This window comes from Canis lupus, chromosome 2, assembly GCF_003254725.2.
Source record: "Canis lupus dingo isolate Sandy chromosome 2, ASM325472v2, whole genome shotgun sequence".
NCBI lineage: Eukaryota > Metazoa > Chordata > Mammalia > Carnivora > Canidae > Canis > Canis lupus.
The window spans coordinates 80,798,681-80,815,477 of NC_064244.1; the positions used below are offsets into that span (position 1 = coordinate 80,798,681).

The window sequence follows — 16,797 nt, forward strand, 5'->3', positions numbered from 1 at the left end:
GGGCGTGGCCTGCGCGGCAGGGGGCGGGGCGAGCGGGGAGGGGGCGGGGCGAGCGGGGAGGGGCGGGGCGAGCGGGGAGAGCGTTGGGGAGTCCGGGTGAGCAGAGGGGCGGGGAGAGCGGGGAGAGCGGGGCGGGGGGAAGGGGCGGGGACAGCGGGGGAGGGGAGGGGCGGGGAGAGCGGGGAGAGCGGGGCGGGGGGACCGGGTGAGCAGAGGGGCGGGGTGAGAGGGGAGAGCGGGGGTGGGGGGGAAGGGGCGGGGACAGCGGGGACAGCGGGGGAGGGGAGGGGGACAGCGGGGACAGCGGGGGGACGGGGTGAGCTGGGGGTGGTGGTGAGCAAGGGGCGGGGTGAGAGGGGAGAGCGTGAGGGGGGAAGGGGCGGGGACAGCGGGGGGGGCGGGGAGAGCAGGGGGGGTGGGTGAGCTGGGGGGGTCGGAGGATCGCGGGGTGGGGGGCGGGGGGGAGAGTGGGAGGCGCCGGGGTGGGATAACCCAGGTCCGGGCGCGGGGAGAGCGGGGGAGGGGTGGGGGTGGGCGCCCTCGTAGATCACGGAGCCCTGAAGCATCTGGCGGCCCATTTTACAGATGGGGAAACGGAGGCTCAGAGGTCGCAGAAATAGTCGGCGCGCGGTTTTCCAGCGAGGCCCGAACTGACGGGACAGTCTCCTGGGCGGGGGGCGGGGGTCGAGGGTCGCGGAGCTGAACCAGGAGAAGCTTAGACACTAGAAGCTTAGGGACCCCTGCCCCACCTGAATGCCTGGTCCTGTCCGTTGCAGATGAGAAAATAGAGCAAGGCGGGGGGGGGGGGGGTAACCACCCCTTCTGGGGGTGGCAGGGGGGATGGCGAGGGATGGGGAAGGAACACTTCTGAAAGAATGAGGGCATTTTTTTCATGCGCCAGGGAAGGGATGTTTCCGAGCCGCCAACCCCAATACGATTCTGTTCTTGTCAAAACTGACATTCGGTCGTTTGTTTTTTATCCTGAGTCCCCAGAGTTGACCTGCATCATCACTGTCCTTGAAACCCCCACGTGGGCCCAGGGCAGGGTGGGGGGTGCGTGGAGGATGCACCGCAAGCCCCACCGGGCCCGTCACCCCCACTCATCCTCTGCCCGGGAGCCGAGCAGCCCAGCCGACTCCACCTCCCCAGGGGATGCTCCGTCCCTGGCAGGAAATGGCCGGCAAGGTGCCTCCAGACTCAAGAACGTTCAAGAAAGATGAAACATGGAGGCCTCTACCCTAGTGGGTTAGAACAAGAGCTAAGGGAGAACGCGTGGAAATGGCCAGAGTGAAGATGCTCAAACACCCGGAGAGGCTTCCAGAAATGCAGACTCCCAGGCACAGACCGTGGTCACAGATTCTGGGATGTGGAGCCTGACCCAGGAAGCTGCATTTGCTACAAACTCGGCCCAAACCCTGTTTTGTGAAGTTGAATGCAGTGACCTTCCCCAGAGCCTAGCTCTAGAAATCTCTTCCAGGGCCTCACACAGCCTAGAAGCTTCCGCCTGGGTTAGTCCCCCACAACCAGAAACACCCTAGGCTTGAAGTTTGAGGTTTGAGCACGGAAACCCGGGCCTGAGGGATAACAGCGTCACAGGAACAGGGACCGTCAGCCTCAACACTCCGGGGCCTTTTTGGTTCAGGGCCTTTTCACTTACTGTCCCTCTCCCTAGAAAGCACTTCCACCAGGGTCTCCTTCACCTCCTTTAGATGTTTACTCAAACACTGCCCTACTTAAAGTTCTTAAAAAACAACAACAACAACAACGAGGGGGCAGGTGGCTGGCAACCCATTCCACGTAATGAAGCCCCGGCCATCTGCCCACAGCAAAACAAAACAGAACAAAACAAGCCCAATAAACAAGAAAGAGCAACAAGAACAGCCAAACAAAATAAAAACCTCCACACTCTATCCCTCTTCTCGTCTGACCGCTTATCATCTAACATCCTACGTTATTCATTTCACTTTATTTCTGTCTCCGGGCCCTACCCTCCATGAAACTAAGCTCCATGAGGGCAGGGATTTTTTTTTTCTTCTGTTTCGGTTACTGCTGTATCACGGTCCCTTGAACAGTGCCTGAGTGAGCGAGTGAGTGGGGGGCAGCCCTTGACACCCGCCCACAGCCTGGCTTCCCCCTTCTTGGGCTGCAGAGCTGATCTGTCCTATCTCAGGAGACTGGCTGGTCTAGGCAGCTGCCCAGGCGCTGGGCTCTCGGGAGGCCTGAGCACCCCCCCTCACCTGTACCTCCACCTCCACGCGCGTCTCTAGTTCAATTCTTGTCCTCAACATGAGTGGAGGATGCAAACTTGCTTCCTGCCAGGCAGGACCCTAATGGAAGCAAGGCTGGCCTTGAGTGGGAGCAGTCCCCTGGCCTCAGAGAGTCTTTGAGAGGTCATATGTCGCCAGTGGCCCACTCCTCTGAACACTAAACTGAGAACAAAGCTGACGTTCCGTCCAACGGGAGCAGAGACTGCTAAATCTTGACTGGACTCCCCTCCCCACAAAATGCCAGTTATCTCAAAGGCTGTGTAAAATCCTTGAAGCACAGTAACAAGCAATCCACTTTAACTTAAAAAAACAGAAACCACCCCAATAACTTGCGCTGATTGCTTGGACTGAGACAGTCGTAACTTGCAATTGAGCCATGATGGGGTCTTAAAAATACTGCTCCTGAAGGAGAAAGTAGAGGTTTCTAGATTATATGGGCTCCTTGGTGATGCTTATAATCCATCAGTTTTATTCTGCTGTGCGTGGCTACCAAGGCCGGATGGCATCGTGACTCGTGTCGGAAGTGCTGGCGTTGAAGGGCCGGGTGTCGAGTCCCAGCTCGGCCGCTCCCAGGTGGCCTCACACCGGTGGGCCTGAATGCTGGGATCTGTGGGTTTTCCGCCCGTTGGGTGGGCGCTAGTCTCAGTCCTTCCTGGGGGTCACCTCATTTGAATCTCACGATCAAACACCCAGAACAGGGCTGCTGCAGAGAAGACCTAAAAAAAAAAAAAAAAAAAAAAAAAACCCAAAATACCAAACCAACCCATTGCTGCTGATCATTGTTTCTAACAAAGCATTCCCATGTTGGCAGGAAAACAGGGCTCAGGAACATGGAGCAATGTGCCCAAGGTCGTACAGCGAAACAATCTGGCTGATTAGAAGGTAGGTGAGCATGACTGCAGAGGGGCACGTCCCAGGGACCACAGGTGACCCAACCACAAGACGGTCCTTGCTCCCGTCATCTCTGACCTGGCCGGGCTCCTGTCTGCCCTGAAGGCCCCTCCCGGCCCCGCCTGGCAGTGCCCGAAGCAGGGAGAGAAAGGGGCCAGCCGGGCAAGGGGCCTGCTGCCAACCTTGGTGGCCCAGACACTGGGAGGAGCTCTAGAACCTCGTTCGGTGTCAGCCACCTTCCCTGGGCTGTCCTTGGCTGGGGAGGCCACAGCCATGGCCCCCCTGTCCCCGGACCTGCCTGTACTTCTGGTGCCTTTGCGTTCCAAATGGAAATGAAGGCAGGGAGGCTGGCCTGGCCTCTACAGGCCTCTACGGCCTCTACGGGGTAAGGGAGAGTCGGAGAGAGAGAGAGAGAGCAGGAGCAAGGGAGAGCACGAGGGAGAAAGGAGCGCGACCAGCAGGAAGCTGCCGAGCAGGATGACAGAGGGGAGCACAGACTGCCTGGAGGCTCCCGAGCCACCAACAACCCGGCCCTTCAGGTTGGGGGACGTGGGGTTTTATTTACTGACCCACACCTACACACGGGCACAAAGGTACATTCAAATCAAAGAACGGGGACCTTGCGCCACCATCATGTCCCCTTCCCTGGACGGAACGTGAGAAAACACGCAGCCTGGGAGGTTTTCCCGCCTGGACTCTTGTGCTGGTTCGTGGCCTCTGTTTCTCTTGCGAATCTGTCCCCAGAGTCAAGGCCCCTTAGCTCCCCGGGCTTTGCCGCGGGAGTGAGTGTGCGTGTTCTGTTTGCAACCTAGGTGTGCTGATCCCGCAGCGGGTGTGTCCTTCTGACACACGCGTATGGTCCGCGCCTCACTTCTGCTGCCCATCCGCCTGTCTGGACCCGATCGAGAGGGTTCAGGGTCAGTTAAGCGCAAACCGTGCCCCGGCACCACGGACTCGCTGTGTGTTTGCAACAGCTGAGTGTTGGGGTTGGTGTGTTTGTTTTGTTTTCTGGCTGGTGTGGGAGGACAGCCCAAGGTCACAGACACCCTGGGGGGAGGCTTGATTTGCATCAAGACTCAGAGTCCCAACCCAGAGCAAACCTGACCTCTGACCACCTTTTTGCCCTCTGCCCTGGGACCTTTCTAGGTGTGCATGTTGGCGAAGGGCTGGGCTCGCTGCCCTCATGTCCCCCGGAGGGATTCCTGAGGACCCACCTGCTCTCTCTGGGGTGGTACCTGCTGGGCAACTCCATAAATTCTACTTTCAGGCATCTGGACAAACAGACCTCTGCTATTTTTTTGCGAGTAACAATGAACCTTTATGGACGTGGTTAGCAAAACCAGCTGATGTGTATCTAGTCGTGTTGAGTGCCCGCCACTGTGCCATGCACGGTTTCATCCAACTCTTAGCCCAAACCCATTTTGCAGAAGGGGGCACAGAAGAGTCAGGTGACTTGCCGGCTTACAGATCTCGCAAGAGGTCAGGCTGGGATCCTACTCCAGAATGCCACATTTTTGGTAAACTGTTGATCGAAAAAGAACACATTTTGAAATATTGAAAAGTGCACCAGTCATAAGTGGGCACTTGAAGAATTTCCACAAAGCGCATGCATTCGCCTAACCAGAACCCAGATCCAGGAGCAGACTGCCACCCCCCCAGAAGACTCCCCGTGCTCCTTCTGCTCATTACCCACCCACCACCCCGATCTCCAATATCGTAGATTAGTTCTGCTTGATTTTGAGCTTCATTTGAACGGAAGTATACAGATTCCCGTCTCTGCCTGGCTTTTTCACTCGACGTGATGTTTGTGGGCTTCAGCCTTGTGGTGTCATGTCACTGGCTCGTTCATTCTCACTGCCCTCCTGCATTCCAGGGTAGTAGTTATCTGTTCGTGTTCATAACAAATTATGACAAACATAGTGGCTCAGAACAGCACACCCTTATGTCACAGTTTCCGTCCGTGGGTCAGGAATCTTGCCACTGCTGAGCTGGGCATTTTTGCTCAGGGACTCTCTCGGGCTGCACCAAGGGGTTGGCCAAGGCCAGCAGTCTCCTCTGAGACTTAGATGGGGAAGGATCCACTTTCAAGCTCATGGGGTTGTTGGAAAGATTCAGTTCCTTGAGGATTGTTGGACTGAGGGCCTCACCTCCTCACTGCCTGTTAGCGGGAGCTCCCCACTCTTTGTTTGCCGTGTGGGCCTCTCCCTAAGGTGGCCTGCTTCTGGGAGTCAATGGACGGAGGCTCCTGGTGAGATGCAAGTTACCCTTTCCTGTAACGTGATCACAGAAATGACACATCCCATCCCCTTTGCAGCATTGTGCTGGTTAGAGATAAGGTACGGGTCCCACCTACACTCAAGGGGAGGGGATTACTCAGAGGTGTGAACACCGGCGACAACTGGGGGCCATTGCATATGTCTTTGGGGTATGCCTACGTGCAAGTACCTCCTGGGTATACACCGAGGAGTTGAATGGCTGGGCCTCGGAGCACCCAGACGTCCAACTGTAGACGATCCCTCCAAACATTTTTCCAAAGTGCAGGTACCATCTACAACCCTGGAGCAGGTAGGTGTGTGAGCATTCCAGCCAGAGCACCTGCTTTCCAATACCATCCTCCCCTCTCTCCTTACTGAGGGCCCTTGACCTGGGGTTCCTCTGGACAGGAGGTCCTAAATCTGGTCCTATGTCAGAATCACCAGATTTCGGGGTCACATCTTCAGACTTGCTGATGATCTGGGGGCTAGAATATAAACGGAAAGGTACGCTCGGTGCGGCGGGGATCCTTGTCTTCTTCCCTGATGTGTCCTTGGCGCCAGGAGCAGCAAGGATGTCAGACCCACGCGACCTGGGCTACAGCTGGCCTAGCGGCTGCCCGGCCTCAGAACCCTCCCGGTGTCAGGTCCAGGGGCCTCAGTTTCCTCCCGCGGAAGCGGATGTGAGCCCCACCTCTTCAAAAAGCCTCTCGGTTTATCCAGTTTGGGATGACCTCATCGTGTGTCACCCTCGGCCTTGTTTTCTGGAGGTTTCCCAGCACCGTGCTGCTGTCTGCATTCTTTTATCCTGCGAACAGTGCTCCTATTTTCTGCTTCGGGTCATTCCCGTCACATGCTCTTTATCTTCCTTCCCGAGCAGATCAACCTCGTGCCCCTCTAGACGGTTCTTCTCAGGTTTCCCCTGAATCATTTCGTTCAGTCCAGATACGGCAGCTCTTCCTCCTTCCTCACCGCACTCAACATAGACCCTCTCTTTTCCCCAGAACAACCGCTCTTTCTTTCCAATCCCTCACTTCGGTCCTCGTCTTTCACCATGTTTTTCTGACTTCTCCTGAGAACCGATTGTTTTTTGAAATTCAAGTCTCAAAGATCATCCCTTCTGATCTGGGTCTGAATTTGGATCCCGGTCAAGAAGCACAGGGGACAGGAATGCTGCTGGGTGGTCAGACTCCTGGGCAGAAGGGCTGAGGGCTCAAGGGGGCATCAGAGGGACGTGGGGCAGGGGAGGGAGGGAGGTTCTCCTGCTGTGGGGTGGGACTTGGGGGGAGGCCCCCGGGAAAGGCTCTTCTAAGAAAAAAGGAGGCTTTTTAGCTTAGTCTTGAAAGATGGGTAGGATTCTAGGTGACAGGAAAAAAAAGATTCTAGGTGGTTGAGCAGGGAGAGATTATACAGAAGAAAGGAAGAGAGGCCAAGAGACCGGGAATAGCGTGGGCCCATCGGGTAGGAGGGGAGGCCAGGAGCTGAGACTGGAAACCGAAGGCCCACGTCAGCCCTCAGACATGTGTGTTTGGCCTTCATAGCATGTTAAAGACTTTTTAAGTAGTTGCTGAAGGGTTTGGCCTCTTTCTGTGGAGTGATGGAGAAACCAATTCCACCTGGTGTCAGCATGAAAGCAAAGTCACTGGTTAGCATAAATGACAAGTCTAGAGAGAACAGGTGGGCTCAGGCCCAAGGGATGTCATCAGTCCCTGGCCTCTCTTCAGCTCTCAGTGATGCTTTTTAGCCACGGGGATCTGAGTTTAGATAGAATCTCTGTATCATGGTCACAAAAGGGCTGCCATAGCTCTTGCCCTTACAGCTTCTCAGCCTTGAATCCCATGGGGAAGAGTGAGGGTCTTTTCCCCCAAGTTCCCCCAAAGGCCTCACTGCTTCTCATTTCCTCTGATTGGGGAACAGGCCCATTCCTGAGCTGATAATCGAGGCCAATAGGCTGCTCTGCTCTGACTGGCTGGGCTTGAGGCACATGCCTCTTCCTGTGGCCAGAGATGGTGTCCACACAGCCTCTGAGAGATGGGCTGAGACGTGGTCCCCAAGGGGGATCATAACACCATAGTATTTGTAGAAGACGGGTACCGGGTGACAAAAATTTCATGGTGGCCAACGTGTCCAGACCATTTTAATTTACATTAAAATCTGGATTCATGCCTTTTCTTGGAAAATGGGGACCCGGGCTGCATTCTCGCAGGTGGGTCAGCAGCCTGTGAGGGCAGAGCAGGGGCTGCCCTCCTGCAATACGGTCTGTGTTTCCCTGGCCGCCGCACCACTCCTATTTCCTCTCTGGCCCCTGGGAGCACTTTGGTTTTCATCCCCAGCGTAATTTGATTCTATAAATAAATCTGTTGCTCCCACCAGAAAGGCAGTGCCCAAAGTACGGGGGTCACATAGCAATTCTTGTGCTCCCTTAAAGTCCTGAGGGCACATGCCTACCATTTTTGACAGCCTCATTCCCTGCTCATGTGTAAATCCCTCTTTAGAAAGGATCTAATATGTGGTGATTTTAGAAGCTGCATCTGAGAATTTCAGTGTCTGGAGTCCCCGGGGTGGGGGGGAGGTGGCGCGTGGTGGTGGGGTCTCGATCCCTTGTCTGCTTCAGCCCGCTCTGGCTCATACTGACTTGTTTCTCAGACATATAGCGATTTGATTTTCATCTCATTTGTGCCTGAACGTGACCTGTGGGACTCCTGAGGGCGCTGATCCCAGGCTGCCTTCCTCTTAGGAAAGCTTTTTGTTGGGTTCAGCGGGATGCCAGGGATGCTGATAACCTGTGACCACTTACACTGACTCCCTTCGCTTGGAGTTTCCCCGCTGGACAATTTGCACCCCAGACCCACGTGGTTACAGGTCTTCCAGGTGACAGGCATCTTTATTATTATTGTGGCCGTAATTAAGTTTTCCCCTCCAGGCCCACACTGAAAACAGACAGACTGCCTCCTAGGCTCCCTTTTCTAGCAGCCGAGGGAAAAAAAAAACTTTTCAAGCCCTCCCTTTGCAGGGATGTACAGCACCTTTGAGGATGCTGGTTCCATCTGGGCACCTGAGCCTTGGCTAGCCCGCTGGGCAAAGGTCCTAGTCCTAACCTCCCATTTCTGGCACCTGTTAGCTTCCCACATTGGTAGAGGCGTTTATCTATCTATTTACACTGTGGTTGTAGCTCACTCGACCTGTGCTGTATGCTCGCATGTTCCTTTGAGACTGCTTACATTAAAAACCTGTTTTTATTTATTTTGTTTGTTTGTTTGTTTGTTTGTTTATTTATTTATTTATTTCATGGGACTTTTGAAATATACCTGAGAGTAGAGAAAGGGTATAATTCAATGAACTTCAAGGACCCATCATCTCACTTCAATAGTTTCCCAATCTTCTTTCATTTCATTTTTTCTTCCTTTTTGATTTTTTTTTTTCTGGATCCACATAAGCATTTAAGGCAGATTGTGTCATTTCACCCACGGATACTTCCTAACCGAAAGGAAGATCCCACCCCTTTACAGTACCTGCCACCCCTCACCCCCACACATTGTCACACTGAACAATACTTATAATTTCTGAATATCGTCTAACATCAGTCCATGCTCACATCTCCCTGATTCTCTCAAAGATATTTTTTCACAGTAGGTTTGTTAGAACAAGATGCAGACAAGATCCACACATTACATGTGGTTTTTGTCTCTGAAATCCCTTTTATTCTGTAAAGGCAACCATTCTTCCCACCTGTGCGCCACCCCCCTCCCCCCCATTTTTCAGCCACTGATTTATTGGAGAAACTAAGTCCCTTGTCCTGTAGCATATTCGCATCCTGGATGTGGCTGATGGCTTCCTCATGATTTCCATTGACTTGTTCTTTTTTTTTTTTTTAATATTTATTTATTTATTCATGAGAGGCACAGAGGAAGCAGCAGAGACACAGGCAGAGGGAGAAGCAGGCTCCCAGTGGGAGCCCAATGTGGGACTTGATCCCAGGACCCTGGGGTCACACCCTGAGCTGAAGGCAGATGCTCAACCCCTGAGCCACTCAGGTGCCCCACTTCACGCCCATTAAACCACAGCTCCCCATTCCCCTGACAACCACCCATCTATTTTCTGTTTCTGTGAATTTGACTAAGTGCCTCGCATAAGTGGAATCATACAGTATCTGTATGTCCTGAGCACACAGGTTTATTTCACTGAGCATCATGCCCTGAAGGTCCATCTGGGTTGCAGCAGGTGTCAGAATTGTCTTCCTTTTTAATAATATTCCTGAATAATATTCCATTGTATGTAGGTACCACATTTTGTTTACCCATTCATTCATTGATGGACACTGGGACTCATCAACTTTTTAACTAATAGTTTTAGTTTTTTTTTTTTTTAAGATTATTTATTTATTTATTTATTTATTTATTTATTTATTCATGAGAGACACACAGAGAGAGAGACACAGGCAGAGGGAGAAGCAGGCTCCTTGTGGGGAGCCCGACATGGGACTCGATCCCTGGTCTCCAGGGTCACGCCCCGGGCTGAAGGCAGGCACTAAACCACTGAGCCACTGGGACTGCCCCAATTTTAGCTTTTTTTGAATATCATTCTCTAGATCCACTATTTCCTTTGGGGTTGCTAAGTTGTGACTTTTCTGATTGCTATTCATTTGGTAATTATTAGCTAGAATTCTTTGAGAAAGAAGGGTTTTCCTTCACTATTTATCATAAAATACGACTTGTTCAGGAAAGGCAGAACGAAGGATCGGTTCTTTCTTTTTATGTGTCAATATTCAAAGTGAGAAGCAACTGCCAAGGCGACTGATGACTTTTTAAAAAAATTTCATTAGGAATCTTTGATTCAAAGATCTGCAGGGGTGCCTGGGTGTCTCAGTCAGTTGGGCTTCCCACTTTTGATTTCGGCTCAGGTCATGATCTCGGGGTCATGGGATTGAGCCCTGCGTGGGGCTCTGTGCTCAGTGCGGAGTCTACTTGAGATTCTCGCTCTCTGCCCCTGCCCCATGCTCTCTCTCTCTCTCTCTCTCTCAAAACCAATGTATTAATCTTTTAAAAAGTTGTAGATGTGTCCCAGCCCATTGAAGCCATTATTTGGATTGAGTGTCACACTATGCCATCTCAGGGGTCTGCTGAAATGGGCTCTGTGTCCTTTGTTTTTCCCCGTGGAAACCACTGCAATCGTTATTTACAGCCCTCCACGTTTGTACCCCATTGGGGTAGTCTTTAGGTAAACATCTTCGTCTTAGTTTTCCTTCTCTGTACGAGGAAGCTCATCCCTAGATGAGCTCTAGAGCCTTCCTGCCCAAAACTCTACTTTTTTTTTTTAAATGGAAATGGGTTTCTTTCTTTCTTTTTCTTTTTCTTTTTTTTTAATTTATTTATTCATAGACACACAGAGAGAGGCAGAGACACAGGCAGAGGGAGAAGCAGGCTCCCTGCAGGGAGCCCGATGCGGGACTCGATCCCGGGTCTCCAGGATCACACCCCAGGCTGCAGGCGGTGCCAAACTGCTGCACCACCGAGGCTGCCCAAAACTCTACTTTTTGTAGCATTTCCACATATAGTTTGCTCATTGGGCTCTCCCGAGTCTTGTCACCCGAGGCAACTGTCAACATCTTCACTTGACAAACATGGAAATTACCACCTGAGCGATAACATTTTTTCCAATTTCCCATCCCACATTCTTCCCACTAGACTTCAAGCTCTGGTTCTCAGTCGGGGATATTTTGCATCCCAGGGGACTTGTGACAATGTCTGGAGACCTTTTTGATTGTCACACATGGGAGAGGCTACTGGCACCTAGCTGGGAGAGGCCGGGGTTGCCGCTAAACATCCAATGGTGCGTAGGACAGCACGCTCCCCACCCCACATCGATGTCATCCAGCTCCAAGGGTCAATAGTGCCAGAGTCGAAAAAACCCTGACTTGCATATTCCTTTCTAACCCAATGTTTATTCAATGAAAGGATGTATAAAAATGTACACATCTGAGAATTCAAGGATACACGAATCACAATGATAGGACAGCCTGTTCCTAACATGTCCATAGATACATTCTCCTACGTTTCCCCTCCGGTCTTATTTCTGGCTCCTACTCTGCCCCTTGAGACTGTTCTATTATTGGCCTAAAGGAAGATTAATGGACAATTTTTATTGCTTTCAGGCCAATGGGAAAACTTAACGCATTCATTTTTTTTTTCCCTCTGACCTTGGAAAATAAACATCACAATCAAGTTTTATCCCTTATAGTAGTCAGCTTTTTTGGGGTCGCATTTCTTTGCCATTTTGATCAACTGGATGTTTTCAATAAACCTTGCATTACCTTTAAAATTCATTAAAGTTATGGCTCATGGCTTTTCCCCCATATCTCTTTTTCTGCTGCATTTGTACTGAATTAAAACAACCCACTCGGTGGTGGACTAGTACATGAATGCGATTTTTAAAAAGAGAGCTAATTCATCAGAAACAATAAATGCAGCTTTTTATTTAACTGGCTCAATTTTTCAACTGTATTTTATTTTTTTTAAAGATTTTATTTATTTATGCATGAGAGACACGAGAGAGAGGCAGAGATGTAGGCAGAGGGAGACGTAGGGACTCCATCCAGAAGTAGGGACTCCATCCCAGGACCCTGGGGTCACGCCCTGAGTCAAAGGCAGATGCTCAACCACCGAGCCACCCCGGGGTCCCACAGTGTTTCAGTTTTAGGTGAGGCAGGTGCACTTATTCACTTGCTTATATCAAGTTTCACACACTTTCTCTTATAAACACCTGCTTACAGTGTGTCTAGTTGCTACCACGTTGTTACATTATCTTTCCCTCTTTTGTGTTTTGTTAAAGTAGATGCTAATAATTTCTCTTGACTGGACACAACTGCCAAGATGCTTTCTAAAATAAGACATCTTGAGGATAAATAGTGAGAACATTTTTGGGTTTGAAGTTTCCAGGCACCTCTCAAAGTTTATACGGTACTGAGCCCAGCTCATCCCTGAGATGCATACTGTATTACTGACATCTTTTTTTTTTTTTTTGAGAAGAATTACATTCCAGAAAAGATCATGCTGTAATTTTTGCTTCTCAAATTATATCCTAGTTGTTTTATTTTGAAATATAGCCTTCATTAGCCTTTTAACTATCCTAAACTTTCTTAAAAATGTATTTGGGTTTGTAAATACTACTGACTATTCTCTTTCCCACATCCTTTAAATGATAGTTAATAAATTTCAGTGGAGAGTTTTAATGCCCAGAGCAGGGACTGGGGATGGAGAAAAAGAGGAGAGACCTATTTATATCATGCTGTAGAGAATGAGATTTACAGTTCTGGATTGGGGACACTTTGTAAAAGTGACAGTTTTTTCTTTTCCTTAAAGTAAAATCATAAATATCATACTCAGGCTGATCTTCAAGGATAGTGTTTCTTGGTTTTTGATGGAGCTGACTCTGGGTGGCCAGGCTCTACCCTCAGAGTCCTCACTGCCCAAGAGAATGGATCTTCCTATGTCTAGGGCAGGATTTGTCAACCTGGGCGGTTGACATCACTGTAGGATGTTTAGTAGCATCCTGGCCCCACCAGATGCCCGAAGCAGCCCCCTTACTGCCACTGTAACATTCCAAATGGCCCCTGGGCAGCAAAGTTAATCCTGGGGGAGAACTGCTCATCTAAGGTGAAGATGTCCAGTTCTGGCATTTGTGTGATTGTTTAACAGTGTCACTGGGAGCTGAGGATGTTTCATCCCATGTTGTGCGGTGTCCCCCATCTCTCATTTGTAAGTGCACTTGTGGGTGGCATATAGAGTTCACCTGGATATTCCAGGATACCCTCATCTCAAAACCTTTAACTTAATCACACCTGCAAAACCTTTACCTTGTAAGGTAACATTCTCAGATCATAGGAATTAGGTCCTGATTATCATTTGGGGTTACCATCCAGCCCACTACAGGCCCCCAACCTTTCTCCCTCAAGGAAGGTCTAGGCTGGGCAGATGCCCCACAGGATGATCTACTACAGCCCACATTGAGGGACATTTCTATCATTTGGAACCTTGCTGTTCTCCTTTTTAAATATGTATTTAAAAGGGGCAGAGGGAGGGAGAGAGAATCTCCAGCTGATTTCTTACTGGGCATGGAGCTCAATGTAGGGCTCTAACACAGCTCTATCTAGCCGGGGCTTGATCTCACGACCCTGAGATCATAACCTGAGCCCAAGTCAAGAGTTGGAGGCTTAGGGACGCCTGGGTGGCTCAGCATTGAGCATCTGCCTCTGGCTCAGGGCATGACCCTGGGGTTCTGGGATCGAGTCCCGCATCCGGCTCCCTGCACAGAGCCTGCTTCTCCCTCTGCCTGTGTCTCTGCCTCTCTCTGTGTGTCTCTCATAAATAAATAAATTTTTAAAAAATTAAAAAAAAAAGAGTTGGAGGCTTAACCAACTGAACTACCCAGGTGCCCTGCTAGTCTCCTTTTCTTTTTCCTTCTGTTTGTCTTCCCATCAGGAGGAAGCATAAAGAATAAGCAAAGAACAGGCCCAGCCCACAGATACATGGAGAGCCATAGGCTGGCAGGTAGTGGGCTGGGACCAGACCAGGCCTCTGGTGTCTTAGCCACCAGGCAGGTCCTTGCAGCTCCTTTGTCATAGATGGATTTGCATAAGTAAAGTGAAAGAAAGGTTGGAATTTAGACCCTGTTGACTATCTGAGATAAGGAGGTGATTCACTCCTTACCTGCTCCCCCTTCCCTACTAAGCTTTCAGGGCCTCAGAATTTACTCTACTCCTAGCCATGCAGGCTCCACTTCATGCTCAGCAACACCGGGAAGGCAGCCTTGGACTCAGGTGTATCTTCCCAGACTCCCACTCCATGGGCGAGACCCCAGACGTCTCAGCAGCCAGCAGGCCCCTGGGCATTCTCATTAGCTGAACTGCTTTCCTGGGCTCCAGAGGGCAGGCACTTTGCCCTGTCCGTGAGGACATGCTGACCTGGCCTGCATGAGCATACAGCCCCTCTGGGCCGGGTTTCAGGAGGGGGATGTTGGGAGGTTGTTTAGGGAGGTAGGAGCTACTGTCTAAACAGCCACAATGTTCTCTTGAGCATTCAGTTTGATGGTGCAGCCCCAGCTCTTGGGAAGCACAGATCCTCCTTCCAAGTCGGAAAAAGCCCTTTACGCTGAGTCACACAGTAGAGCGTTGAAAGAACTCAGGCCCTGGAGCCAGACGGCCTGGGTTCAGACTCCAGCTCTGCTACTCACTAGCGATGTGACATGGGGCACTTTACCTAACCTGAGCCTCTGTGGGCTAACCTACCGAATGGCAGTGATACCAGGATGCAGATGAAATGGGGTAACGTACGTGAAATACTTAGCACAGCACCTGGTGATATGATCTGTTTTGTGCAGATTAGCAATTATTATCATCAGTGATGTTTCTCCCTATGAAGAGCTGCCATCCATGGGAATTCAGTGCCCAAATGTACTACATATAAAATATTTTATTATAAAAAGCTCAGTTGCACAGCATTTTAGAAGGAATAAAACATCTCCTACAGCTTTCCTTTCTCGCCCTTACGCAGGAGTCACCAGGAAAGCGTACCGGTAGAGGCTCTGATCTCATGCACCCCCGGGCCTTGGGCCCTCGGAGAACCAACAGCTTCAGGAGCTCCGAGAGAGCCCCACCTCGTCCATCAGCCTCCTGTTTCGCTTCATTCATGAAACAGCCCCACATCCTTTCCAGAAAGCCAAGTCACATCTCCATCCCGAGGCTCAGGACTCCGGTGAAGAAAGCAAAAGGCCTGTCTTGTTCTCTTTTTGAAACAAAACAGTCCTAGTGGAAGCAAAACAAAATCACAACCTAAACCAGCTGCTAGGTGTCCTGTCCTGATTGGAAAGAGAAGTGTTGTCGCCAACAACTCAAGAGTTGGGGAAGAAGGGCGGGGGGAGGGGGTGCCCTGCGCCCCCCACGGGGTCCACGTCCCCAGCTCCGCGGAGGCAGCTCTTTCTGATGCACCTGCCACGTGTGGCTCGGCGGACGTCGTCAGTCCCTTGTCAGAGGACCCCCACCCCCCGTCCCCATCCCCGTCAATCTGTACACGTCCGGCCCCTCCGCTTCTCAACTGCAGCTGAAGTGGCTTCCTGGGGGTCCGTGGTGTGGAGGGTGAGCGCCCGGACGGACACACCTGCAAGCCCGTCAGTCAGGTGGCCGGGCGTCGGAAGCCTTCTCCTGGACCTCATCGTACTGCGGCGGGGGCGTCAAAGGCTCGATGGAGGGAGGAGGGACGTTTTTGTCGGGGAGGTTGATCCTGAAGTCTTTGAGGTGCAGCTTTTCGGATTTAATCCTTCGAACTTTCAGCGGCTTCAGGCGTTTGGCCAACTTGGAGTTCTGTCTGTCGGGTGGGTTCCCCGGGCTGGCGTCCGCGCTGGCCCTGGCGCCCGTGGGGCTGGTCTCGTCAAGCCCCGTCAAGGACTCGTAGGAGGGGAGAGAGATGCTCATCCTTGGGTTCTGGTCCCGCTCCCTCGCTTCCGAGTAGTTTGTGTTCATCACTTCCTCGTAACTGGGGACATAGTACCTGGAGGAGGCCTCCTCCTCCTCCTCCTCCTGGCTGCAAGACAACAACACCGACACGGAGAGCGTTAGCATGCGCCCAGGCCGCATTTAAAGTCACAAGGAGACGAACTCCGGATCCTGTGTCAGCACTGGGTCCTCATACACCAGCCTTGTGAACAACCAGTGGGTCCCAGAAGTAAGGAAAGCTAACACTTCAACTGTGTGCTATGAGTCAGGTACTGTTCTAAGTACTTTCAGGAAGTACTAAGTAACACGTATCAACCACTTTCATCTTCCTAACAAGGCTATGAGTTAGGTACTATTTTTACACCCATTTGACAGAAGGGGAAACTGATACATCAAGGTTATGTATTTGACTTGGTCGTGTATTTAGGAAGGGGGAGAGCAGGAACTGGAGACCAGTTACCACAGGGACTACCCTGGATTATCTGGAAGCTGTAATACAAGGAAGTACTAAACCCCCTTTGCTTTTCAGGCTCACACTTAACCATATGCCGGATGGGCTGTTCTGGTGCCCAGCTGTGTCCGTTGGCCAAAGGCCACATAAACATGCATGAAACAGCTGCTGATTTGAGGCAAAATGCTTGTCCCCAGGTAGAGAAGGAACTTCCGTTATAAAATTTTATGTATTTCAAGTTATTCTATAATATTGTCTTCCAAGTTCACTATAAGGCTCAAAGGTCTTATCGTCAGGCTTATTCTCATTTGACCATTGAAAGAAAAAAACCAGAAAGCCAGGGTGTTTTTGTTTTTGTTTCTTTACACACATATAGGGAGTCATGCCATTAGCCATTTTCTAGGACTCTACACTTGACCCTGTGGGGTGATCATAGCCAACATCACCGTC

The 16,797-nt window shown here is 51.0% G+C and overlaps 1 protein-coding gene and 1 long non-coding RNA gene across 10 annotated transcripts in view; one reads left to right on the top strand and one right to left on the bottom strand.

The window, feature by feature from the left end:
- Window positions 1-61: 61 nt before the first annotated feature.
- LOC112659791 (uncharacterized) lies at window positions 62-15,244 on the top strand. The gene is made up of 3 exons (XR_003136505.2): window positions 62-96; window positions 3,079-3,149; window positions 14,959-15,244. It is a non-coding gene; the product is annotated as an uncharacterized LOC112659791 (long non-coding RNA).
- The window catches only part of TMEM51 (transmembrane protein 51), a 58,423-nt gene continuing 56,485 nt past the window's right edge, over window positions 14,860-16,797 (bottom strand). For all 9 annotated transcript variants that reach the window (XM_025446893.3, XM_049107028.1, XM_025446895.3 and 6 more), the window contains one exon: window positions 14,860-15,984. In XM_025446893.3, coding sequence (XP_025302678.1) covers window positions 15,573-15,984 — 412 coding nt within the window. In that variant the 3' untranslated portion in view covers window positions 14,860-15,572. The remainder of the gene's footprint in view (window positions 15,985-16,797) is intronic.